This window comes from Aythya marila (assembly GCF_965140915.1).
Source record: "Aythya marila genome assembly, chromosome: 3".
Classification (NCBI taxonomy): domain Eukaryota; kingdom Metazoa; phylum Chordata; class Aves; order Anseriformes; family Anatidae; genus Aythya; species Aythya marila.
Genome location: NC_139044.1, coordinates 69,180,357 through 69,206,879, shown reverse-complemented (window position 1 = coordinate 69,206,879; position 26,523 = coordinate 69,180,357). Strand labels below are relative to the sequence as shown.

At 36.0% G+C, this 26,523-nt stretch overlaps 1 protein-coding gene across 5 annotated transcripts in view; it reads left to right on the top strand.

Annotated features, from left to right (window-relative positions):
* The window catches only part of HACE1 (HECT domain and ankyrin repeat containing E3 ubiquitin protein ligase 1), a 48,951-nt gene extending 23,511 nt beyond the window's left edge, over positions 1-25,440 (top strand). For 3 of the 5 annotated variants that reach the window (XM_082756111.1, XM_082756110.1, XM_082756114.1), the window contains 13 exons: positions 2,652-2,989; positions 6,000-6,068; positions 6,507-6,594; positions 7,660-7,771; positions 7,871-7,968; positions 8,159-8,246; positions 9,353-9,502; positions 13,434-13,630; positions 18,239-18,370; positions 19,010-19,108; positions 19,418-19,488; positions 23,976-24,089; positions 24,529-25,440. In XM_082756111.1, the coding sequence (XP_082612237.1) occupies positions 2,652-2,989; positions 6,000-6,068; positions 6,507-6,594; positions 7,660-7,771; positions 7,871-7,968; positions 8,159-8,246; positions 9,353-9,502; positions 13,434-13,630; positions 18,239-18,370; positions 19,010-19,108; positions 19,418-19,488; positions 23,976-24,089; positions 24,529-24,631 (1,659 nt within the window). In that variant the 3' untranslated portion in view covers positions 24,632-25,440. Of the gene's footprint in view, positions 1-2,651; positions 2,990-5,999; positions 6,069-6,506; positions 6,595-7,659; positions 7,772-7,870; positions 7,969-8,158; positions 8,247-9,352; positions 9,503-13,433; positions 13,631-18,238; positions 18,371-19,009; positions 19,109-19,417; positions 19,489-20,308; positions 21,148-23,319; positions 23,354-23,975; positions 24,090-24,528 lie in introns of those variants that run through there. The other 2 variants (XM_082756113.1, XM_082756112.1) reach the window with 2 other exon arrangements.
* The last annotated feature ends 1,083 nt before the right edge of the window (positions 25,441-26,523 follow it).

Genomic DNA, 26,523 nt, shown 5'->3' with positions numbered 1-26,523 from the left:
TTAATTTTTGAAGGTTGTTTTTAAATTTAGATGCCAGTTCTTATATAGTTCATATAGGTTGGACTAGGTGATCTTGGAGGTCTCTTCCAACCTAATGATTCTGTGGTTCTTAGTTTACATGATAACAATTTTCCTTAACATTCACATTTCTTTCAGGGTGTTCTGAAAACAGGGTATTTTGAAATTTCTGCAGTTATTTGGTGGTCCGGTGTGTTTATCAGATTATTTCTAATGATTTTTAAAACAGAGCAGTATTGATAAGTTCATGAAAGATGATGCTCTAATTCCAGCTGTGTTTAGTTAAGAAGCTCAATTTTTGTTTAAACTTCTTCCCTTGGAAAGAAGGAAGAAAATGTGGTACTGGTGATTCCCTTTTCCTTTTGGGAGAAGGGAAAACTCCCCACTGTATCTCTGGATTATTATGTTGGTAAATATTACAATGGTACTGTAAGACCTGGTTGTTGTATGCCTTCATTGGTGCTAGTATTTGCATGTGCGACATGCAGGTCAGTGGAACAGAGATACTTTTTAAGCACAGTCTGGTAGAGAAACCATAGAGGTTGCTGACCCAGACCAGAAGTTAAATCTGTATTTAAACAAAAGTCAGTGCAGAACTTAAAGATTTGAACTTAAGATCTGTATTGAAAATTGTAAAGGGAAGCAGTTTTAAATTGGATTTACTGTTAATCTTAGGATTCAGTTGTGGGATGTATGTCCTAGACAATCTCAGTTTTGATAGTTTTTACTGGGAGAAAACAAGTCTTTCAGACTGCTGGTTCATGTCTCATGTAAAGTTTTCTGTCAGTACTTTCCAAAGTGAGATACACAGCGAAACATTAGTCAGGCGTTACTGGCTTTTTTTTCTTGACTAAACTGCTGAATGAGTTTGCGATCAGAATCAGTGAAAAACTATCTTTGAAAAAAAAATGAATTGCAAGTTCTGAAAGGCATACTAAGTCTGTAGGAAAATTAGCAGTAAAAGCTGGGATATCAGCAGCAAAACAGTATCTGACAAGATTGGGAGAAGAAAATACATTTTGGAGAGGTGGGATATTCTAGTAGAAAACTACCTAGTTTCTCTACCTAGTTGTCATACATTAAGAACAGCTGTATCTTCATTCTTCCATATATTCAGTGAATCTTATTTTCCCTTGGAAAATAAGGGAAATTCTTCTGTGTTGTGTCTTGTGGCATATATGCCAGATAGGTCTAAGACAGAAGCCAACTTGATCTTGTATGGCAGATGTTTATGTAGAAAATGGTACCTATGCTGGAGTTATTCAAATCATCACCTAGATTAACAGGAGGTCACTAGGAGTACAAGCAAAAGGTAGTCCGATATATTTAGAGCAAAACCTACTAGTCTTGGAGATCAGGCTGTCTTTCTTTCCTCAAATTTCTTATTGGAGAAAATGGAAGCATTCCATTTAATGGAAGCATTTAACAGTAAATTTCCAGTGGAAGCATTTAACAGTAAATTTCAACACAGCTTTTATGGGAAGTCGTTTATTGTGTACTGAAAACATATGGTTGGTTATTAGGTATACTGATAATTCTCCAAATACTGTATACTTAAATTTCTCTATGCTGCAGATAGCTCCTACTATTAAAGGCAGGTTTAGAAGATATTTTTTCCAATACCTGATAAGTCCTTAAATTCTTTCATTGATGTAAAATGTTGATGCAGCAGTAATATATAAAAAAGGGATTGTGTTAATGTTCACTTTTGCTTCTGAAATGCTGTTGAAGACTACAGTTAGAAGTCTCCCTGTACTCAAAATGTATGCTTGTGAAATGTCCCCTTAAGCAGTGTTAAGGAGCAGCACAGTCAGTCCTCATGGCTTTTGAAATGCTTATAAGAAAGCCGCAGGTCTTGCAGTCTGTAGTAGGTCTGCACCTGAGAGCAGATGTGTAACAATGCAGTTGGGCTAGGTTTCATTTATATTGGTTATAAGATGGTGCTAGTGAGTAAGGAGTGACTTTGTTCAAATGAAAGGCATAACTTTAAAAATGGCTCTGAGATTCTATTAATAATTCTTTTTATTTCATGAAGCTAGGTATTAGTGACCCCCCAACCTGAGATATCTGGGATGCTATCAAAAAGAGCTGTATGATCTTATTCTACACATAAAGCACAACTTAGTGAACATGTGCATGAATCTGAATCTCAGTGGCTTTGTCTAGGGTTTGCTCCATCCATCCACCTTGTGGGGTGAACTTCTTTGACCAGGACCTTAAAAAAAAAAAAACAAAACAACAAAAAAAAACTGATAAGCTCTTATTCTTAAAACTAGATGTGTATATTACTGTCTCTGCTTGAATGCAACTGTCTGGCAGTACTGTGCTGTGTAACAGCAGTGAGACCAAACTGTGTTAAGCAGTTCGGTGTTTCACTCTTCCTAAATTATTTTACCTTTACTACATCTCTACCTTGTTTTCAGTATATATGAAATTCTCTGTGCTCTGTGGCTACAAGAAGATTTTTTAATGAATATTTGAGTCTTATCTCTAACTTGACTTCTGAAATATCATTTAAAGCTTTTAAATGTGCGTGAAATTTATTTGCCTTAATATTAATGACATCATAATCGTCTTAACAAATGTGAACATGCTCCTTTTTGTCTTTTTTTTTTTGCATGTATTTATTGCAGCCACTGGAACTGCTCTGGCACTCTTTGGATGAATGGCTAGTTCTTATAGCCACAGAGCTGATGAAAAACAAAAGGGACTCTGCCAACATTACTTCTATTTTGCTGAAGCAAAAAGGACCAGATCACCAGGATGCTACTCCTACTCCTTCCTTTGCCACTGCAGGAACTGAGAGCACAAAAGAGCTATCCACTGACACAGGGGACTCGAAAACATATGAAGTTGCCGGGAAGCAGGAAGCTTGTGCTGATTGCCAGGATGTTATCTCCATGACAGCAAACAGGCTAAGTGCTGTCATTCAAGCATTTTATATGTGCTGCTCCTGTCAGATGCCTCAGGGGTAAGGAAGATCTTGTTTGTTAACTAAACTATTACAATTTTAGAATCAGATGTACTTTCTTGGAAGAACGTTTGTGCTGACCAGATGATATTAATGGCACTCAAGGATGAACTTCCTAATGCATTCACTAGGTCTATTTTTTTCTCTGCTTTAATGGCACCGAACAGCACAGCAAATTTTGCATATTGCTGCTACCTATGAAAGTAACAGCATTGGAGCAGTATACATATTGAATGTCTAATAGCTCTTTTTAATCATGTGGGATACATGCAGGAAATGTAATTTTGGTCACCTGAAACTGAGCTGTTTCCGCTATTGGTTATTAAAATGAAAATATCCCTAAGTTTAATGTGATTATTCAACAATAGCTATCATTGAGCTCAGAAAACATGCAGATTATCATTGTATATGAAAATGACAGCTGAGACAGAACTCATTTGCCTGTATTGCAGAAGTTTATAATAAGCAGCCCTTCATCTCTAACACTGGCTTGGAATTCTGCAACACGTTGGCAAATGTTATATTGTGTGGAGCAAACATCACAGCTTACGTAAGTTTGATACCATCAGTGTCTGGTTTAAAAGGAAAAAAAAAAAAAAGTAGTGTCTACTGTAGCTGAGGTCTTAGTCTGTCCAGGTTAGTTAGGGATTATATTTGTCAAGTGAATGAAAACATCCTTTGACCCTCTTGAGTGGAGGAGTAGGAAGGTGTGGAGGTGTGATCAGCTACCTGAGGAATCTTGAAGTGAGGTACCTGCAACATGACAACTCTTGGTTATTGCCTGCTGCTAAAAGGATTTTACTTTCTCTGCCACATGTAGTGAAATAAAAGTTTTCAAATCAGCCAGTGCTGTCTGTCTGGTGTATGCCCTTCCGTGGGCATTCTGGAAGATGCTCTGGAAATTGCACATTTAAGGAACAGCTCAGTGCGTTGACTTTTAATTTTACTCCACCTTAAATAAGAAACTGCTTGTAATCTATTTCTGTTGACATCTCTATCAAACTGTACTAAGATAAAATGACAATAAAGGCTTATTTATGACAGCCAAATGAAAAGCAGAAACGTTTATGGAAGTGAATAAATACATTTTTCCCCTTGATTTATCTGTTTATACCAAGATTAAATTTGAGGCTGTCTTCCTGTACCTTGCTGACTTGCTAAAGGGCTTTGCCCACTAGTTCTGTCCCTCTGTGTGCTTTACACTCAGATTAGAGAAAAAAACACATGAATGCTATGTAGGCTTAATTGAGAGTTGTTATTCGTAGAAGCCAGGAGAGTAAGAACTGTTTCAGTGACTGATTGATAACTGGGATGACTCCTTGGGATGCAGGAAAGTAAGGTAGAGCACACCAAAATTCTGAGTTTCTTTAGGGTTTTTCAGAACTTTGTAGGGAAGCGTAGAAGTGTGAGAATTATTCTGCTTTACTGAAGTTTTCATAGTAATAGGACTAAATGGCACAACACTGCAAGTCGTTCCTGCTGTCATCTTCAAATAACTTTTGAAATTCCAACAAATGACTTTTTCAGATAGAAAATGGCTCTATTGTTAAGTTCGAGCGTCTTGTTTTAATCGAGGAGAATAAACAGAGCCCATAGTTTTCCATTGTTCTTAATATTCATAAAATAAAGAAGACATTTCATGCTTAAATGGAAAATTAGCTGGCTGACGAGTTACTGAATGTAAATAGAGGGTTAGCACTTGAGCTTTGAAAGCATTAGAAACATTAAGGTTATTTTCTTGTTATGATTGCTTTGCTGGTGCTATTGAATCTAGGCATTCTTTGTCAGTATACTGAAAAGGAATGTTTTCAGCATCAAACCCTAAGAATGCATACAAAGTTTTTCCTCTTTGTAAATTGCATCTCAACCATCAATCGCCATACAGGCTGTAAAGAGAGTTCATCTCCTTTCAGGGAAGACCCCTCTCTTAGTTGTTCAATACTTTCAGACCATCTCTCACACCAGAAGTGGTGTCTGTAAAATGTTCATACTCTGTCTCTGCCTGGAAGATTTTCTTTACTTGTTTGTTGTTTGTTTTTTTTTGGAGTTAGGGGAGAGTTGTGCTGAGTTTTGTTTTTTCAAAACAGGATAAGGGAGAAAAGGAAAATAGCTCTTTTTTAATACAAAAGAGCTGCTCGTTTTATCTTAATTGATGTGTGGAACAGTTATTTTCAGACTTTTTGGTTTAGTAGTCAATTTTTTTTTAATAACTTGCAGAGCTCTAGTAATTTTTCAGAGGTTTTCTAGGGTTGCTATCTTGTACTTTTTAAAGTGCCATTTTTCACAACCTTTCTAGGCACTGGATGGATGAGAGGGTTTTAGCATTGGCTGCAAGTATTCGTTAGCTCATGCACACACTAAAGGACCTAATTAAGTATTTCTTTCTGAAAAGCACAGAACACAGATGTAAACAAATGGTGTAAAGTTTGCAACCAAGTTCTCCAAACATAGGAGGAGAAAATGAACTCCTCTACTAGTGTACAAGATGCTTACATGGCAAGCAGTTTTATTCCCTTAAGAAACCATTAAACTCCACCTTGCCCCTCATTATTAATGAGTTCACTGTAATTTTATTTCTTCCTCGCTCTTTTCCTCATTTACTATAATTACAAGGTGTGTGGTGGGAGTTTTACCCAATGAACAAGAATATAGAACAATGTATAATGTGTATTGTGCATATAATATTAGTCCTTCCATATATGTTTCAATACAACATTTCCCTTGTTGTACTGAAAGCTGGAATGATTCAATGCAAAGCTGTGCATCTCCATTACTTTGAACTTTGTATTTGGCAGGTTGCTTGATTGTCTTGATCATTGGCATTTTTGCCTTTTCCATTGGTTTATGAAATCTTAATGCTGCCGAGTATTTAATTTAATGATTGACTAGTTAAAACCATCAGTTTTTATTTGCATAGCATTTTATTAAAAAGGAGAATGCAACACTGTATGTAATTCAAATTCTTCTCAATTTCTCTAAACAGAAGTATCTTATGATTTTCTTTGAACAGGATGACATCGCCTCGTTTTATAGAATTTGTTTGTAAGCATGATGATGTCCTTAAGTGTTTTGTTAACCGGTAAGTTTCAAGGAATGGAGAGTTTCTTTTTTTGTGTGTGTCCAAAGTATTTCAAACTTCATAATCAAATTATTTCTTTTTCTTTGTTCCAAATAAAGTCTTCTATTTCGAGGCTGATAAAAACTTTGATTCTTCCTCATGTATTTTATGACTTCTTAGAGAAGTCACCATCTTAGCACACTTGGCTGTTTTCAGTTTCTCAGGGACCTACCCAGTTTATAACCATGTCTTCTATTTGGAGAGCTGCTTATATCCTCCGTGTACAGAGGATGAGGTAGTACAAGTCATTTGGAAACAAGAAAACATTACAAGATAGTCTGTTGGAACTGTTCTATAGGACTAGTTGCATTGGCTCTTTATGTAGACTTAATGTATCATGAAGCATTATTATTAGATCTCTGACTAATAGGCTTCTAACCTCAACTATTTTTCTTTCAGAAATCCCAAAATAATTTTTGATCACTTCCATTTCCTTCTCGAGTGTCCTGAACTAATGTCCAGATTTATGCACATCATAAAGGCTCAGGTAAATGTCAATAGATATTTAGTTAAAATTTCTGTGAATATAAAGAGAGTAATTTGGTTTAAAAACAAGTAAATACATCCACTTGGGGGGGATGGAAGAACAAAATCTGGCCTCCAGTGCTTCTGAATCTGGGATGCTGAAAGATCAGATTAAATAGACATGGGGCATACAGACTTCTCTACTTTAAATTCTTAAAAATTTATGTGCAAGTTCATTTTAGATTACCAGTGTTAAATGTGTCTCAAAAGTCCAATTTGTACATAAATTTCATAATCGAAAGTTAACTTCACTTAATTACACCTAATAAATTGAGCTTTAAAACACTCTTCTTTAAGTGACTTCAATTTTGAGACAAACCACAGGGTGAATACACCATTATTAGTTGATTATGCCATAATTAATTAGTGGCAGCTCCTTCAGTGAAAAATGTTGTACTATTACACTTCGTACTGTTTCATTGGTTAATTGTGGATGTTTTTTTTTTTTTTTTTTTTTTTTAAGTAAAATATTGATGTATTGATAACCTAAATTCACTTTTTGATTTAATGTGGGAAAGTTTTGTGGTCTTTTTCTTAGGGGTTTTGTAGTCTGACAGCCACTTCTGTATAGCTGATGGTCCAGTTTTTCTGCATCCCAGATTTCAGTAAGCACTTCGCCTTTCTTCAGCAAGTCTAGTTCTTTCCACTTCCCAAAAAACTGTATGGCTTATTAAGGTAGTACTGAGGAACTCTCTGCACATCTCAGAATGCATCAATGGTGTGCATAACCATTTTCACAGAATCACAGGATGGCTGTGGTGGGAAAGGGCCTCTGGAGTTGAGGCTATCTGGTCCAACCCTCTGCTCAAGCAGGGACACCCAGAGCTGCTTGCCCAGGACCATTTCTAGGTGGTTTTTGAGCATCTCCACAGCCTCTCAGGGCAACCTGTACCAGTGCTCTGTCACTCATGCAGTAAAAAGTCCTTCCTGATGCGTAGATGGAACGGTGTTTTCTAGCTGTGCTTAGGAGGTAGGAATTATGCATTTGAATGCATCTGTGTAATGTGGTTTATCTCTTGTTTTGCAGCCATTTAAAGATCGCTGTGAATGGTTCTATGAACATCTGCATTCGGGGCAGCCAGATTCAGACATGGTGCACAGGCCTGTCAATGAAAATGACATCCTTCTGGTTCACAGAGGTATTGTGCTAGAAACAGAGTAGTGTCTCTTAAAAAATACAGAAATATATTGAAATAAAATGAATTAAGACATAAAATTAATTGGCTCTTTGTATTCAGATTCTATTTTTAGGAGTAGCTGTGAAGTTGTCTCTAAAGCAAATTGTGCAAAACTAAAGCAAGGGATTGCTGTGCGATTTCATGGAGAAGAGGGCATGGTAGGTAAAATGTCATGGTTTTCCTTTATTGCTATATATGGCAATACTAATTTTGTTTTTCAAGAGTATTGTTTTGAATTAAATCCATGCTCAAAATAACTTTTATGCTTTATTAAGAAATGTAGTTACCTAGCTTAACTACCCAGTGGAAGTTCTAGATACTAATATATTTTATTTTTTTGACATGCAGGGGCAGGGTGTGGTGCGTGAGTGGTTTGATATTTTATCCAGTGAAATAGTTAACCCAGATTATGCCTTATTTACCCAGTCAGCTGATGGTATGTCCTTTTTTTCTCTGATTTTAGAGCATCTTTCATAAAAGCATCTTAATAATGTGAGACTCACTTAATTGATTGCAGGATGTAACATTGCTACTTAAAAAAAAAAAAAAAAAGTGAGACTGACAGAATTGTTTTCATATATAGAGAAATGATCTGTTCAACATACATTTTTATAAATAGGAATGATTTTTAATTTGAGGATTCCATAATTTTGCTCTTCTTTCACAAGAGGACAGTGAGTTGTTAGTTTTAATGAGTCCATGCTGTTTAATGATTCCATTCTATTTCTGCCTGGTATTAGAGGGACATAACACTTTGATAGCAGTATAGAAAATGTTTTCCTTTCTCTTGCAGTTGTAACGGAACTGTGGAGATATTACTTTATTTCTTTTTAGAACCACAAAGTCAAGCAGTTTACTTTTGTGATAAAACCAGATGTTGATCTCCATGCATCTACCTTTTATTTGACTTTTTGTCTTTTGGGTGCTTCATGCACAGCAAATCTTTATCGATAAAAGATTTCACATCAGCAGCAGTGATAAATGTCTTGCTCTCTACCTTACAGAGTCTTAGGAAGTGGTAAGGGTATCAGTCAACTGCAGAAGCATAGATCAGTTTCTGAAAGTTAAAAGTTCAGGGATGTCTCTTCCAAGGAGACCAGGACAGGATGATCTCTTGTCTGCATCTGGCTGGAGCCAGGTGGAAGAAAGTGAATATAGTCTGATCCTTTGTTTGAGCACGTGTACAAATTGGTAAAAGTGTGGGCCATTAGAGTGAGCAAAAAATGCATGTAAAAATACAAGATGGAAGACAAGTTTAGCAGATCGTGACTGTTATCCTTGTGCTGATGATAATTAATTCAGTGTTGCCTTGGAGAGTGGCTAAGCAGTGTCATTGTGACAGTATGATGGCATTGCATTCTAATACATTTCCTTCTGATGTCTTTTTGACAAACAAACAAACAAAAAACCCCACCAATTTTCCAGAACTGCAAAATAAAACTTTGTGCTTTTAGATGGTTAGCTTATTCAACAAATATAAACTTTCAGTTTAATAATAACGATGATGATGATGAAGAAACGAGTAATGTTTTTATTTTACAGGAACAACTTTCCAGCCAAACAGCAACTCTTCTGTAAATCCAGATCATTTGAACTACTTCCGTTTTGCAGGCCAGATCCTGGGACTAGCTCTGAATCACAGGCAGTTGGTGAACATTTACTTCACAAGGTCATTCTACAAACATATTCTTGGTATGGTTTTATTTTAATCCTGTTTATTAGTCATAACAATCATCTGAGCAGTAAACTTCCTTTTTAACTTGTGTGTGCGTGCTTGAAAGTGGAAAAAGTCTTGGAAATAAATAAAAGTTTTGCTAATCTTTTATGAACATCAGAGTTACAGCATGATATGGCAGTGATTGCTATTTCAGTCTGAGCCTCTCATGAACTGCCACAGCATGCAAAATTTCCTTTCTCTTTAAGTGCTATTCCTTAATCTCCTTTGGAGGTGTAAGATAGTGTGGTGTTTTACTTTTCCTGAAGAACATGGATAAAGAGTCTTGCTTTTCCTCAAGAGCCACTCTTTAAGTCTTAGCAAGGCTTTCAAGGGATTGGATCTCAGTCCGTTTTTTTTTTTAATATATTTATAATCTCTCTGTTTATCTGCAATCTTTTTTCTTGATGTTTGCTGAGTCTGGAACAGATCAAGGAGTTTCAGATTTACTGTTTCTCTTCCGTGAAAGTGTTCAGGTAACAGTGTTGCAGTCTCATGATGCAGCTGCAGTAATTTTTGTCAAGATCTTGCATAAGACTAGGGATATGTTTACTTGCCTCCCTCAGCACTGCTTTCTGCTGTGGGACAGTGACTCTTGTACTGGGCAAGAAGAGATGAAGGACACCAGTATGAAGCAGCACTACATTGGCAGTGACCCATCAGGATCCCGTAGTCATTGATCCTTCATGTAAGAGAAGGGTTCCAAAGCAGACATTTCTTTGTGTAACACAACTTGGCATTGACTTAAGAGTTGGCCTCTCATCAAGAGATTTCTCTGTATGAGCAGAAGAACGATCACAGCCTAATCTTTATGTGATGTATTCACAAATGAAAGTATTTTTTTTGCTGTTTACTTACACGCTTTGAGAATAGTCAAGTGTTGCTCTTGTGACCTCTTTTGGAGATGACTGCTAATTAATTTTGGTTCTTTTGTAGTTTGAATTCTCATTACATACTAGGTTTAATGGTATCTGAATTAACAAGATGATGCACTGTTTCCTTTTTTTTTTTTTCATTTTGCTAAAACAACCTATTCTTATTTTCCCCATTTAAAGATGTCTGCCACTTCTGAAATTTAAGGCTGTCACCTCCGGTTACCAGATATGTTCTTTTGCTTCTTACTCACGTCGCAGAATGATATTTTTGCTGAAGTGAGAAATCAGCACAATATGTAAATCAGCAGTTGGCAGCTGAGAGGAAAGAGAGTGTGTCTTCTAACAGAGCATATCACCATTCCAAACCAAACATTAGTGATTAGTCTCTGTTAATAAGATCTCTCTCTGTTAATAAGTCCCTCTTAATAAGGCCTTGCTGTTCTGTTGAGCAGACATCCTGGAATTCTCCAGAGGTTTGTGTACATTCAGTTTGTTTTCTTTATTTTTTGGTTCAGGCTCAGCTATGGATTATACTTACTGTTGCTCATGCCAAATATAAGTTACCAGGTTTCAGACATAGTAGAGGTTCCCTTCAGCTATCTGTGAGGCCCTGAGTAACCAAATATTAGATCTCCTCTTGAAGCCTGAGACCAGTTTCCTTCCTTTGGTTTCTTACCATACACTGAGATCCTTGATTTTTACTTGCTTTTCCTGATGATAGCACTGAATCCACTTGTTGTGTGGTAAGACCTCTACCCAAGGAGTACTATGAACTTTCAAAGGAACTCTTCTCTCTCTGTGTCTAGAGAAGGTGTGAAGTGGAATTGCTGTAAGTAGAAGCTGAAACCTACATGAACAAATGTGGCCTGCTTTTTGAGACTTAGCACCTTTTTTCACCCTGATGAGATCTTTCCACAATAGCTTGTAGGCAAGGAGAGATCTCCAGCTTCAGTGATAACCCAGCTAATGTGGTTTATAACTTTACATATGTCGTTGGTGCGATTTCTGTTTGAGAACTTAAACATTACTTTCTAGCTTCTTTTGCTTATAAGGATTGCACTCTACTACAGATCTAGAACTAAGGCAGAAATATAGGCAGAAATTATTAAGGCCTCTTAGGTTTCCTGTTCTGTGTCTATATGCTCCCTACTTAAATGGGAAGAGAAGATAGTTTCACTAGTGTTGTTATCCAGTTACTTTGTTGTTTCTCTAAGGAGAGAGCTCCATTTCCTTTTTGGAAGAGAAACTTCCATATCCAGCCTATGAAGACACATAGGAACCTAACTGGTAAATTCCTAACCGTGCTATCTCCTGGTAGAATCAAGTATATTAAGAAATACCCTGTGAAGTATTATGAGCAAAAGTGAAAATTATTTTCTGGGTCAGTGGACTTTGAGTTAGGGACCTTATAAATCCTTGAATGCTTAATGCATGTATCTCAGGGGGACTAGAATCTTGTCCTGATGAAACTGATGGAGCTTCTTTATAGCTGTCTGACTTGAGTCTTTATTGATTGGTAAAATATCTGTCAAGCAGTTGAGGGAGCTTAGTGCTTTGGTATCACAACTTGCTGACTACGAGTGTAGTTTCCTCTTGACACTGTACTTAGTTTTTTTTTTTTTTTTTTGTCTAAAGGAGTCTGATTCCTGCTTTTCAGTCTGTTTTGTTACCTATGGTTTGCTTATGTTCCCCAGAGATGATACTATTTTCACATTTCATATGTGAAATGCACATATGCTTAATAATAGGGAAAAGTGAAAGTCCTTTAGAAACTACTAGACAGCCATTTAGAAGCTACTAGACAGCTATTAAACTTTTTTTTTTTTTGAGAGATAACAGTGAAAATCCATTAGTAAATTATCTGCCCATCTCTTAAACTGGAGTGCTGCAAACTTTTATCAGAAAAAAACAATGCCTTACAGTTCTTGTGTGCAACATTTCAGCACAAGTTAGAACTTCCAGTGAAATCCTGTAACATGGTTTTTGCATTTACATGTTTGCACCAGCTGTTAACCTTTGACTTATGTGTAATTGTTGTGGGTGCTGCTTCTGCTGCCCATAGCATGTGAACACCTCTACTGATAGAACATTTGTGTAACGCTTCACAAATGGATGGAAGGTGGTGAAGCAGAGGGAGTACTTCCCAGTAATTTGCTTTTCTCTTTACCTACTAATACCTGCACCCCCTAACCTCTTTCCAAGTATTTATCTATCTTGATAGTTATCTAAACTATCTGCCTTCATAAAGGCATTTGGATTTGCTTTCTTGTGTAGTGAAGAGGCAGTTCTTCGGTGCAAACTTAGGCAACTTGTTCTGGACATGTTTGCTCAAATTTGTTCTTGAGTGCTGTGTTTGTGAAGGGCATATAAATAGGCAGTTTCCATACTTGGTTGGAAACCAAACTTCTAGCAGCTCTGAATTTATTTATTTTTTTATAATCGAAAAAATAAAATTTATTTATTTGCTTCTCACTGACTTGCAAATTCAGCTTGAAAACGTGAAATTTCTGTAAATATTTTTTTTCCTCAACTGAATAGTAGATCTCATAGCAAAGGATTAAAAAGAAAGCTGAAGGGTGAAAGAATTTTCAAAGTACAGAAAGATTGTCTTTTTTTCCAGATCCTTTTCTGGGAGGAAAAGATAATGTATAGCAAAACATTATGTTTGAGTTTCTAGAAGTCGCATAGAAAACTTGAGTTTATTTAGGGTAATGTATTTAACCTTGTATGTTCTGTATGGTTAGATGTTTCTACTGATGTCCATTAGTTATGTAAAATTGTGCAAACTGTTGTTGCCTGAATGGTATGCCATTTGCTTCACTGGAAAGAAAAACATACAGAGGAAACTTTAATGCTTTTAAAATGTAGTAAGTACAGGTCTCTTACAGTTAATGGTGAATCCCTTTTCCCTTTTTCTAATACTGCATTATTCTGGTTCCTCTCTAGAGGGCAATCTTCTACCATAAATTAAGTTAGAATACCTTTCACTTTATCCTATTTATTTGGAGGATTTGTCTTTTTTTTTTTTTTCTAGGTATACCTGTAAATTATCAGGATGTAGCATCTATTGATCCAGAGTATGCGAAGAACTTGCAGTGGATTTTAGATAATGATATCAGTGATCTGGGTTTAGAGCTGACCTTCTCTGTTGAAACTGATGTGTTTGGAGCAATGGAAGAAGTGCCGTTAAAGCCAGGGGGTGCAAGTATACTTGTTACACAGGAAAACAAGGTGAGTATACAGGTTTAGTCAGAAGCTGACAGTATAAGAAAAATAATTGGATGACTTTCTGAATAACTGGAAACATAAATGATACACCACTTTTGAAGGAAGTACATAAAAAAAGTTGCCAACATGTTTTAGCCCCCTTTTTCTAGCTTAATGTGTTATCGAAGTAGTAATCTCCATTAAGTGTTCAGCTTTGATATTCTTCTTTCTGTCAGAACTCTCAGAAGGAAAATAAAGTGTTTATTTCAAAAAATTCAGATATGGGTAAATAGCAGGAGAGTAAAACTATAACAATTGCTTTAAAAAAATAAAACCACAGGTAACATCGCAAAGCATCCTGCCTGCTAGGGCAGTCTATGGCCCTAGATTGCAGTGCAGTAATATACAGAATAACTGGCAGAGTAAAAAGCTGCAGGAAGCTTTTCAGCCATTTGCAATTTTCTCGGAATGTATCTGTATCAGTAGTATATATCTACTTATTTTTTTTAATATAGTTCAATAGCAACAGCTTGGAAAGCCCTTGAATTCTCTGCAGCTTTAACTCAAAAACAAAAATGGGAAAACACAGCCAGATTTTGACTCATGTAGAAAATGAAGATGGACATTATTCTAATTGAAATCTGCAGCTCGTAACTAGGTATTTTTGAGTAACCAAAGCAGTGTCATGCATAAACCTGTATTTTTTTTGTATCGTTGATTCTTCTGTTCCTTGTCTGTTTTGTGTGTTGGTTTTCTTAAGTGTGGATCTAGTCTAACTTGCTTTGTGTATGCAGTATTCCTGCAGCTTCATCGCTAGCATGGACAGCTGTCGTAATGGTACATGACCACTTGGTGTCAGCATTTGTTCTAACGAAATTTTAGTTTCTTTTGGCGCAATTGGCACTGGCTTCTTGTGTTCTTAATCCTCATTTTCATTAAGGCAGAGTGCCATCGCAATAACTGAAATACATGTTATTAGCCTGATTCTGCACTGTCTCCTGCAATATAATCATTCATGAAAGAGTAAAGATGATAAAACAAGTCTAATTGTGAAGGGAGTGGATGATTAATTTCTTTATTACCTATCAGAGAAAGCAAAGATGTTGATTTTTGTTTCTGGTCTTAATTTCAGTATATAAAACAGATGTACTTGAAATAAATTGTGGTTTCGTAACAACCATTTGAAAACCAGTTGGCAGCTATCAGTTAGCATGAAATTAGAAGTTTGCCTACGCGAGGATATCCTCAGACATCTTTAGCTCACATTGTTCCCTTAACTTCTGCCTGGGCAACACTGTGTAGAACAGATGCACCCATGCTAGCTCATCAGCCTTCCTCTGGGGTGACAGGAGGGGACTAGAGTTTGTGTAGCTTTTATTTGAAGGGTGGTAAAAAAAACAGCTAGCTGTTAGGGTGGCTCTTAAACTGTTAATATTCATTGAGTTTTGAATTTGCAGGCTGCAAAATGTAAAGTCAACAAACATCTGTAAGAATGACACTGTCTCTATACTGCTGATTTTGACACAACGAACTGAGTTGTTGAAAATTGTAGATCTGTGTTTTAGTGGGTTTTAGTGCTGTTGGGAAATTTTTTTTGGATTTCTCTAACGTGCAGCTCTAGTAGGCTAAACAGAAAAGAGTATCCTCTGATTTATGCATCTCTCTTTTCTGCAACAGATATCTTTTTCTTCTGCCTTTACTTGAGGAATAAAAGACTTCTGTTTAAAACTCATTGTATTCGCAATACCTCTGGGAGAAGGAAATATAGCTCCTAAAAGAACTTGGTGTGTATGCACACCAGCAGATTACCTGTTTGAAGACAGCATATTTTTAAAGGAAATTGAACAAATCTTTATTCCTTAAAAATAAATTAAAAAACAGCAACAAATAAAAAAGCCGATAAAAAAACAAACAAACCCAAAGCAACAGAAACCATCCAAACAATCCATTTCCCTCTTACTGAAAAGCAAAAAAAAAAAAAAAAAAAAAAAAAAGCCACCAGCCCCATTGAGAAGTGGTAATAACAGCTGTTTGTAAGAAGCTGTTTTCTTTGAGCGAACAAATTTTCTCTTTTTACATCAACTGTCTAATAGGTGAATGCTTGTGGGTTTGTGCAATGTAAATGTTCCAATCTTACAATTGGACTGTCTGTGTAGTTCCAGATGAAGTATCCATTATAGCAGTGGTTCAACTGCCTTTTATCATGATAATGGGGAGACCTCAAACAGAAGTCTTGCTTTTTCGAGTACCTTGCTATATGTTTTTCTTTGTTCTTTGCTGTATATGTTCCTGCAGCTTTCGACTTACTTTTTAGGAAAAATGAGAGAGAGACAAAGTATGACCATATGTTGTTTTTAAAAGTAGTCCAAAACTCCACAGTCATATGGCTTCGGGACTTGTGTGTCTGTGACCTGGCTGTGCTGTTAGGCAATAAAAAAAAAAAAAAAAAAAAAACACAACTTTTTCAAACAGTGTTAGAATATGGCTGCCCCCTAAACCTGAACATCATAATGGACATTGATCATAGCCTCACCCCAGTGTTTGGGGTTGTGAAATCAGGGAGGTGTGATCTTTGCTTGCTTCACCTCAAAGGAAAGTACAAAACGAGCCCTTACCCAAGCTAGACGTTTTTGTCAGATTTGTGATGTGCATCTTGCTGAATGCAGAATGAGTTGTACCTTTTATGCACTGTGGAGGACTGTGCATGAAATTCTGGAGGTATTTGTTTTTTTAATGTGTTCCTAAGGCTTCTAAGAGGGAATAAAATGCAAATGAAGTGAACAGAGGGAAAAACAAATTGACCATTTTTTTTTCTATCATACATTACGTAAATTTTATAGTAAAGGTCTCGCAGCATGCACCAGTTCTGATAGTCAATACGCGCTGCTGTACCAGGCTGTTTAAAGATTTCTTGTTATACCTAAAGCATAGCAACCGTTTTTCATAATGCAAGTGTTTAATGTAAATATATTTGTAATGCAGAAAATAGGTACTTAGGTATGTAATAATTTTTTCTAATGGATTTTTCAAAATAAGATTGTGAAATTTTCTCCCTACAACCCTGCTTTCTCAATAGCCTAACATAAGTAACAGAGACTTAAAAACAAATATTTCTGATCTGATCATTGAAGACCATTGTTAACACTGCTTTTAATCCTAGCTAATGTTTCTTATTTCTTCCCAGAGCTATAAAATGTAGATGCAGAGGCTGACTTTGGTCTAGTGCAGTTAATCTCCTTTGGCTGCTCATCTAATTCGTTAGAAAAGGGAGGTACTAAAAGCAACCCAGGGAGATTGCTAGAGTGAAACTAGATATTTGGGAACAGCTTGGCAGTTGAAGACATGCTTAGGTATGTCTTCATAAATTAATTGTCCTCTCACTCTAATAAAATGTTATTAATGCATTTAAAAATATCTTCCAACCGTGAGGCAGTTGACTAACCCCTGTATACTTTGGGAATGTAAGGAGCTGTCTTTGCTGCTGCCTTTTTTTGTTTGTTTTTTTATTCAGAAAGGGAGGAGAGAAAGAATACTTACCTGGGCTTTTGTGCAGGTTCAAAGCCCAAACGTTAATCAAAGTTTTTTTTTAATTTAAAAATCCACGTGGTGTTTTTGTAAGGTTGTTGTCTTGAAGCATGATGATGGTTAAGATGGTTTAATTGGGAGGTATATTTTATGATTCCATTATTAGAAATCACAATTAGGAAGTAAAAGCATTACTTTGAAACTGTATACTTCAAATAATCCAGGAATAGATTTCTATTTGAGGACAAATTTTCTTTTCTGGAGTAAAGAAACTTTATTAGACTTGCAAAGTTCTGTCAAGTTAAATGAGATGTGTTTGTACAGCTTTAATGCAGGCACTTTTAAGTCTGTCTTTTTCTAAAAGCCTTCCTTTAACTGCCTCCTAGGCTTTTGTGTTTTCAACAGCCGAGCCCTAGTGGATTCCTTTTCAAACTGGAGTCCTTTAAAGGGGACAGAGTACCCAAATCTCTCAAGCGTGCAAACTATTTTATTGTCTTTTTGCATGTTTACCGTATAAATGCTTTTGTTTTTTCCCCTTTTTTAAAAACTGAGAAGACTTTTAAGACCTTACAAAAAAAAAAAAAAGGGGGGGGGGGTGTGGTGGTGAAGGGTTTATTACAACAAAATTTGCAGGGGTAGTTAGTATATTCAGTTAGGCTTCCAGAGACAGTGGGAACGCAAGCAAGCCCTTTTGGCTCACAAATGTTGCTTTGGAATTTTACTTTTTTTCTGAGTTCAGTTGGCTTAACTGTGCAACAACAAATGCCAGTGGTGGCTGTATTAGATGCAGGCACGACAAACCAAGTTCTATTCATTTCCTTGGGCTTGATCCAGGTCTGTTTTGGCTGGCCTCTGAACCCTGCTTTTTGGGAATTGTCTTGGTGGAAGGAAGGAAGGGAAATAGCAGAAAGGGCTCTGGATTCTGAAGGGTCTTCTGAATTATCTCAGGTGGCTTCAGTGGGTGGAAAGTTCATAGGGGGACTCTTAACACCTTACAGTAGATAATATTTGTGATGTATGGAGGACTGCATTTATGCGTATTTGTGTATGCGTGAGCATGATGTATTTTTGCTGTTGTATGTCTTAATGTCATTTTCTTAATTACAGGCTGAGTATGTCCAGCTTGTCACTGAACTTAGAATGACAAGAGCCATTCAACCTCAGATAAATGCCTTTTTACAAGGTTTCCATATGTTCATTCCACCGTCTTTGATTCAGCTGTTTGATGAATATGAACTGGTAAGCAGATACGCCTGTACTTTGTTCAGCACCCTTCATCAGTAATGTAATGATGTGGAAGTAAAGCTCAGTACCCACAAAATATTAATCGTGTATCTTTCATTTCAGTCTTTCTTTGTGCATCAATCAATGGGGTTTTCAATCTGAGTATTCCTGCTTATCCTACTTATTTAGAATAGCCATCTTTCTGGCATTTCTTTAAAAAAAAAAAATCTTTAAAAGTCAGGAGATGCTGTCTACTGTCTTTGAGACACACTTTTGAGTTTGAGAATCAAATTGAAATAAGTTTTTGGAGTAGTTTGATCTTTTGTAACTAAGATATCTCAAGTTTTGTCTCTAGTCATGCTAAAAGTCAGATATTTTTTTTTCTAAGTTCCTTCATCATAATTTCTACCCTTTGATACTCTGTGTTTAAATTGGATGGATCGTGTAACATTATCCGAATTCAAGTTGGTTTTTTTTTTGTTTTTTTTTTGTATTAAAAGTTAGTCATGGTAATAATAATCCAAGACTGTAAGGTTGAAACTAAACAGAAAATGCACAGCATTTTTTTTAAAGCAATAACTTTTTAAAATAGCATAGACACTTGAAATTAATGGTTAGTCAGCACTAATCAAAAGCTATGTGCTTTTTCTGAAGGAGCTTTTGTTGTCTGGCATGCCAGAAATTGATGTGAATGATTGGTTAAAAAATACAGAATACACCAGCGGCTATGAGAGAGGAGACCAAGTTATTCAGGTAAAATTCTTTTTTTTTTTTAATAATATAGATTATTGCAATTTAATCCACAAAAAGTTTTTTTTTGTTGTCATTTTCTGTCTTTTCATGGAAGCTGACTGACTAAAATTTGTGGAGCTTTTTTATACTATATTTCTATATTAAATGACTTCTTGTATATTAAATGATTTGGTTATGTATGAATTTGGTCTGAAAATATCCATAATTTAAGATACAAACACAAACTTATTGTTTTACCATTATCCTTTCAAGTACTGTAAGTAGTAAAAAATGAAAACTAACATTTTTTTTTTTTCTTATTTCATTTAGTGGTTCTGGGATGTTGTGGAAGAACTAACTCAGGAAGAGAGAGTATTACTATTGCAGTTTGTTACTGGCAGGTGAGAAACTCTAGTGTAATAACAAATGTGCTAGATACTCTGAAATAAGTTAACAGACTTCAGACTGCCATACAAACCACCTACGTAGAAACAAGTTGCTGTTTCAGGCAGTTTTTAAACAAGGAAGTAGTGAATTTAACTGCACTTTATATTCTTCTTTCTATTGCATATTTATGTGGCTCTTAGCTCCTCCAGGAATCATCGTTTGGTTTGGAAGGAACTTGAAAGGTCACCTAGTTCTAACCCTCCTGCTGTGGGCAGGGCCACCTTCCACTGTAAGGTGGAATCAATAAAGGCTTTAATACATGAGATATAACCGGGTATCATTTTAGTCAGTGTAAATAGAATATCCTTCTACTAAAGCTCATTTGGATTTAACGTTAGTGCAGTATGTCAAGATCAAATGAAAGTGTAACCTTATGCAAGACCATTTGTCTTATGTAGTATTTCTGCCCTAAATTCAAGCCGGTCTTCAGGGAAAGCCACTTCAATTTCCTTTATGGTTTGGTGGCAGTGCAGGGCAGGGATGGGACAGGTTGAGCAGTAAATGCCACTTTGAGCTGGGTGAGTTGCCAGATATCTGTATATAGGTACTTTGCAGAGTGACACACATGGGCTGTCTAGGTTTTGTAGTCCTTTTTTTTTTTTTTTTTTTCTCCTTTTTTCCTGGTAGCGGATAGAGATCATGCCGTCTTCTTAATTTGGTGTTTCTTTCTTACTCTGGGATCAGTGGAGCAGTTGACCTTTCCTTTGTTTATAGGTTTTGTGATTAAGCGGTGGTAAAATGCAAATTTAGATCATCAAACCTTGTCTTTTATAGGAAGGAATTTCACAGTCATGGATGTATCATCAAATGGCACAGTCTTCAAATTCTGTTAGTTTCACTTGATTTATTACAAATTTCATTGTTTTTAGGGATCGCAGACAATTAAAAAAGCTAATTCTGTGCACATCCATCTTTTTCTGTCTGTCCTCTACAGAAACGAGTCTGTAACTCTGATTGCACATCTGTTGCGTGTCAGCTGCTGGTCTTCCATCTTTTAATGGACTAATCCATTTCTAAATCTAGATAGCAAATAAGGATACTTAAGATACAAAGTCATTTTTCAAATTCTGCTTAAAACATTCTAAATGATGTTGATGTGACATTCACTATGTGCATGGCATTTGGGATAATCTGGATTCTCAGGGATGCTTTCTATCAAGTAAACAGTTACGTGGTCTGATTGAATAGTGCTCAAACATGTATTATTTTGCTCACAAATCACGTGCCAACTTTGTTAGTAGGATTTCTTGTTAGTAGGAAATACATTTTTTTTTTTTTTTTTAAGAACTCTGCGTTGGAATTTAGAAACAAATTGCTATTATTTTTTTTTTCTATCACCTAGCAAGAACCTGTTGTGTTTTTTCTCCAGTGAGGTAAACACAACAGATATTTCCCCGCAAACATTTAGATTTCAGAAATTACCTCTAATAGTGGTGTGCATCTAGCATTTTTGCACATAAATCCAGCAATGCCTTAGAAAGTCCTAGTTTCTGGGCATGGAAGATCTAGATGCTGAGTTGTCTGTGAGCTAAAATTCCAGTTTGTCTAGTACAGGCTGGTATTTCAAGTCAAACTTTACACTAAAAGTATACCTGATTTCAAACTTGAATCTTTTTCTAGCTGAATGCTCCATATTTATTTAATGAGGAATTTCTTTTAAGATTCTGTGTGTGCTGCTTGGTAGTCTGCATTCAAATTTTTCATTATTTTTTCCTTTAGTCTCTTCTACATATCCAGTTAATTGATTTTTTTTTTTTATGAAGTAGTACTATTCTTTCCTTCCAATTAAAGGCTATAAAATTAATTTAGTGAGTCGAATAACATTAATTACATTTATGGCAATGTCTTCAGTGTTTCTCTGACATTTCTAAATATTTCTCAAGTGTTACCTTTCATCTTCTCCCAGTCCTAAAGATTTTTTTCTTCCATGTAATAAAGTCTTACTTTAGTAGTTCAGAGCATACAGCATTGCGTTCAGCAGTAATACTAATTCTGAGACATCTTTTTTTAACAGCACACTTTCCATATCGCATGTAAAGTTTGAGTAGCAGATGCTATGTGTTTGGAGGTCTTAGCACTCTGAAAGCCTAAATATAGCCTATGGAAAAATAGGTAGACAAGATTCAGATGCAAGTTTAAATGTTTTTATATCATTGAAGTTTCCAAAGCTATGAAATCGTATTGTTGCTCTTGCTCAAGGCTGTATGTACATGTAGAGTGAAAGGTAGGATCTCGTGATCTTATTTACACATATTTGAAAGGCCCTCTTTCTGTTATTGGCAGTGTTTTGTTTTGAAATAAAACCTCATACTCAGAGCCTTGTACTCATGCTGCAGCCATCTGTTACTTTCAAGCTTTGAAATCCACGACCATTCTGTATGATTTTAACCTATTGTATGAAAAGCATTCTAATAAGTTAAATTGTAAAAATGTTAGTTAATAGTGGGCTGAATAGGAAATATTCAACAGAGTGAAGTCTGTATTTTATTGCTTATTTGAATGTAGAATTCTCCTGGCTCACAGAACAAAAGATCACTGCAGGGGAGGCAGCACTGTAGTAGAAATGCAAGCCAAAAACATCATATAAAAGAGGGTACCATTGTAAAATCTTTACAACTGTTTTGAACTGTGGCTGTGAACATAATCACATTTGTGTGTCAGAAATAGTATGCTGCAAATAATCAGTACTTCGCTTCTTGATGGTTGAGTTATACACCAGTGCTAGAACTGCCTGCTGAATAATGCTGTCATTAAGACAGGTGGTATAGCTTTTTCTTGGACACTATAGCTAGCTCTTACAGGTATATTTAAAAAGTATTGTTGCGACCTCTGTCATAGCTCCTTAACATCTGGCAATAGCAACCTTTGCTCTGCTGCATTTTTATCAAGTAATTTTACTGTGAGTGGAAGCATTACTTCATTCTGATTTTCCCTTGCTCCTGCTTTTTGCAGTCATTTTGTTTTTTCATAATCTTTAATGTAAGTATCTGAAATCTGGAATGCTAACAGCTTTTTAATATTTGCTGGAAGGTTTATTTTGTTTTATCGATTTCTTTGCTAGATACAGGATCATAAAATAGACAAGGTTGGAGGGGGACCTGTGGGGACTGCCTAATCCAACCCCATGCTCAAAGCAGGGTCAGCTAAAGCTGTGTGCTCGTGGTCTTGTCCAGTCTCCAAGGATGATGACCCCATGACTTCTCTGGGCAACTTAATCCAGTGTCTAACTGCCCTTGCAGGAAAAAAAAAATAAAAAAAAATCTCAAGTTTAAATGGATTTTCCTGGGCTTCATTTTGAGCCCATTGTCTCCTGTCTTCTCACTGGGCATTACTGAGAAAACTTGGGCTCCATCTTACTCATTTTCCCCTTCAGGCATTTAAAAGTATTGATCGCATTTCCCTGAGTCTTCCACTCTCCAGGTTAAACAGTCCCAGCTCTATCTCCTCATGTCAGGTGCTCTAATCCCTTTGTGGCCCTGTGCTCATCTTGCTGCAGTGTGCCCTTGTCTCTCTTCTACTGGAGAGTTTGGAGTCAGTTTGGAGTCAGGAAGGATTACCTCCCTTCACCTCATGCCAGTGTTCTTCCTGATGCAACCAAGGAAGCTGTTCTTTGCAAGAATGCATTATTGGCTCACATTCAACTTCTTTAGTCCTTCTTCTAATAGTTTCTTGCCTGTCTTTTTTCCTACTTATGAGGGCTGTAGTAACAACAGGTATGACGTTGTAACATATACTAATTTCCATTGATGTTATATCTAAATTTTACTCTATTCCTCTCTGTTTAGAATTTGTGAGGGATGCTGAAGATTGCAGGTCTATTATCTATTTATATTTAAAATAATCCTTGAATAATACATTGATAAAAGCAAAAAAAATCTGAATAATATGATTAAGTGAGAATGCATTCCTGAATGTGTTAGTGATTTTGTGTGTGTGTGTGTGGCTTTGCTATAGAATGTCCCTAGATGAGGATTTAACTGATATGTTGGTTTTATTAGTAAACTGAAAACCTATATGAAAAGATGCATCAAAACACTATAGTCAGTTGTCCCACAGGTAGTAACTGGAGAACAAAATTTTTGATAATGCAGTTATTTCTTAAACTGTAAATGTAAATAAATTAATAAGGTAAAATTACTGTAGTAAACTGAGATGACGTTCTGTTCTAAAAACTGGTCAAAGGAATGAGTTCTCTTTGCAGACAGGGTTCTCTTAACCTTCAAAGAATTTGATGTCTAACATAAATAAATGCATTATTCGATATTGTAATTAAAAGTATTTAGACAGTGAAAATTTTGATTCTGGTGAGACATGGAGAACCTGTATGAAAGCTGGTCACATGTAACAGTAAAAAAGTATGTGCAGGGTCAAATATGTTTTATTTTGTTATGTTATGTTTTAGATGTCCTTACAATGATCTAACTTCTGTGAGTATTCTCAGTTCCAGGGTGCCTCATGGTGGCTTTGCCCATATAATGGGTGGAAGTGGATTGCAAAATTTTACAATTGCTGCTGTGCCGTATACTGCAAATCTTTTACCAACATCAAGCACATGGTATGTTAACTAGGTCTTATTAAAATACTCTGACATAAGGCGTTTTTTCAAATAATTGTCAGTCAAAAATACAATCTGTTTGAACGCTTTTATTAAAAAGCTCAAAAAACTCTAGACAGTTTATGGAGTATTCTCTAGCCAACAAAATGTTGGGTTTTTACTTAGAGGTAGTTGCATTGTTTTGCTCATTTGCTTAACCACAACGAGTGGGATCAATAAGGGAATATCCAAGTTAAATTATTGTATTAAATTTTATTAGAATGAAAAAAACTTACTTTTCTGCAATATGCATGAATACTTTATGGGGTTGTAATGGAACACTGATTTTATTTGTTTGCTTTTTGTTCCATAAATGTGACATCTTCAGGATTCTCAATCAGAAAACTACTGTTGAGTTTCTTCCTGTGATGTTTTCTTTTTTTTTTTTTTTTCTTTTCAGCATCAATATGCTCAAGTTACCTGAATACCCAAGTAAAGAAATCCTAAAGGACAGGCTTCTTGTGGCATTACACTGTGGAAGCTATGGTTACACAATGGCATAATGAAGTCCAGGAAACTCATCTGTCTACTGATGTGCAATTCAAAGTGGCAGAAGTAATTTTGGAAACTGTCAATAGAAAAGCAGCTTAGGTGCTGCAGCCCATTGGCAGGGCTGGTTTTCAGAATTCACACAGGATCATCAGGTTTTTCTTTCCATTATATGTTGTCAAAGTAACTTTGATACTGTCAAAGAACTTACATTTCTCAGTATTCTGTATTTTCATTTATTTAAATGTCAGGACTGTATGGAAATCAGTTTACATGCTTTTCATTATTACTTCAGTCTGAATCAGGAAGTTTGTCAGAATCTCTTTCTACAGTCTTATTTTTGATTTTCAACTAGATGGTTGAATGACATTTGTGTCATAGTTTATTTTACATTCAGATGGCATACTGGTAATGGACAGACGTGTACTTTTTGCCTTGTTGCATGTGAAAGTGCCATTTATTTTTTCAGAGAACACTATAGAAAGTTCAATTTGGATATTGTACAGTAAGACAGATCTGATGTATTTTCCATTTCTTTGCATAGCAACAAATAAAGTTTTATAACTTTTTAGCATTTTAATGTATATAATATGTAAAGATTAGACTTACAACTGGAAAGGATATCAGATGAAATTACTATCTAATTTATATTAGAATTTACACTATATTCTACTAAGTATTTAAAGTATTTGTGACTTTATAGTCAACTTGCAGATTAGAATTTGTAAATATTATTTAAGTTCTATATCCATTTGTTTGTTTGAATGCCTTTACTGTTTCCTTGACATAATTGTATGCTCAAAAGTTATTATAAAATTTTAATATTTTTACGAGAATTTGAATGTCACTAGTTTGTGTGGTTTTGCGTTTTTTTTTTTTTTAAGACTCCGTTCACCTTGCTAGTAATTTAAATTGCCATTGAAACAGTATTTGAGAAGGCATTGTCAGAGTATATGGATGGTCATAAGCAAATGCACATGGAAAGAACCTGAGCTTATTGAAAGGTTAACTGTCAAGACTATAATAATTAGAATCTCACATCAAAATTTCTGTAGAATTAAGGGATGTTACTCAAGTAACATGCAAAAACGCACAACTGTGGCTTACCAGCATGCGCTTTTGATAAGTGGGGTTAGATGATGTATTTGCAAAACTTTGTTAGGGACCCTAGAATAGGTCTACGTTATTGCTTTGGATCAGGCTAAGATTATTTCTGTTTGCTCTGTGGCTTGTTTGTTTGTTTTAATGAATCTGATCATCCCTGCTTGTCATGCTTTTGCTTCAGAGAATGCAGTCTGGATTCTTTCCAGTTGAAACTAAGCAGCATCCAGAAATGTACCAAATACTAATAGATGAACATCTAGTTACATCTGCAGGACTGCACTGATCAGAAGTAAATGAGTCTAGGCTTAGTGAACACCCCAAAGTGATAAATTTAGGGTTCATGTCCTCAGAACAAACAACTCACTACTGATGTTCTCATACACTCACTGAGTGCTAATATAGGTGTAGCCTAAGTTTGCTAATTGATCTGTATGGGCTGCTTTCTTGGTTTGTTTGTTTGTACTTTAAGTATGTATTTATTTTAATCTGAAGCATATATAACCTCTCTTGGGGGTGGGAGAGAGAAATCCATGGACTGTCTGATTCGGTGGTGCCACAGTAATTTTCCTGCAGGCTAAGCTTTAAACGTGTAGAGTCCCTGCCCCCTCCCCTCTTGCCCTGTTCCATTTGTGCTTTAAATTCTTCTGCAGTGTTTGTGAACCTGCATCTGACATGCAATTTTAGGAGGATTCTGCTTTTAGTTAGTAGAAACAGGCAGGCTCTGCCAGCATGGTGGTCAGTGAATCTTGGCCAGACTGTTGGTTTAGTCAGCAGAAGCACATGCTGTTCCTCTGTAGCATCC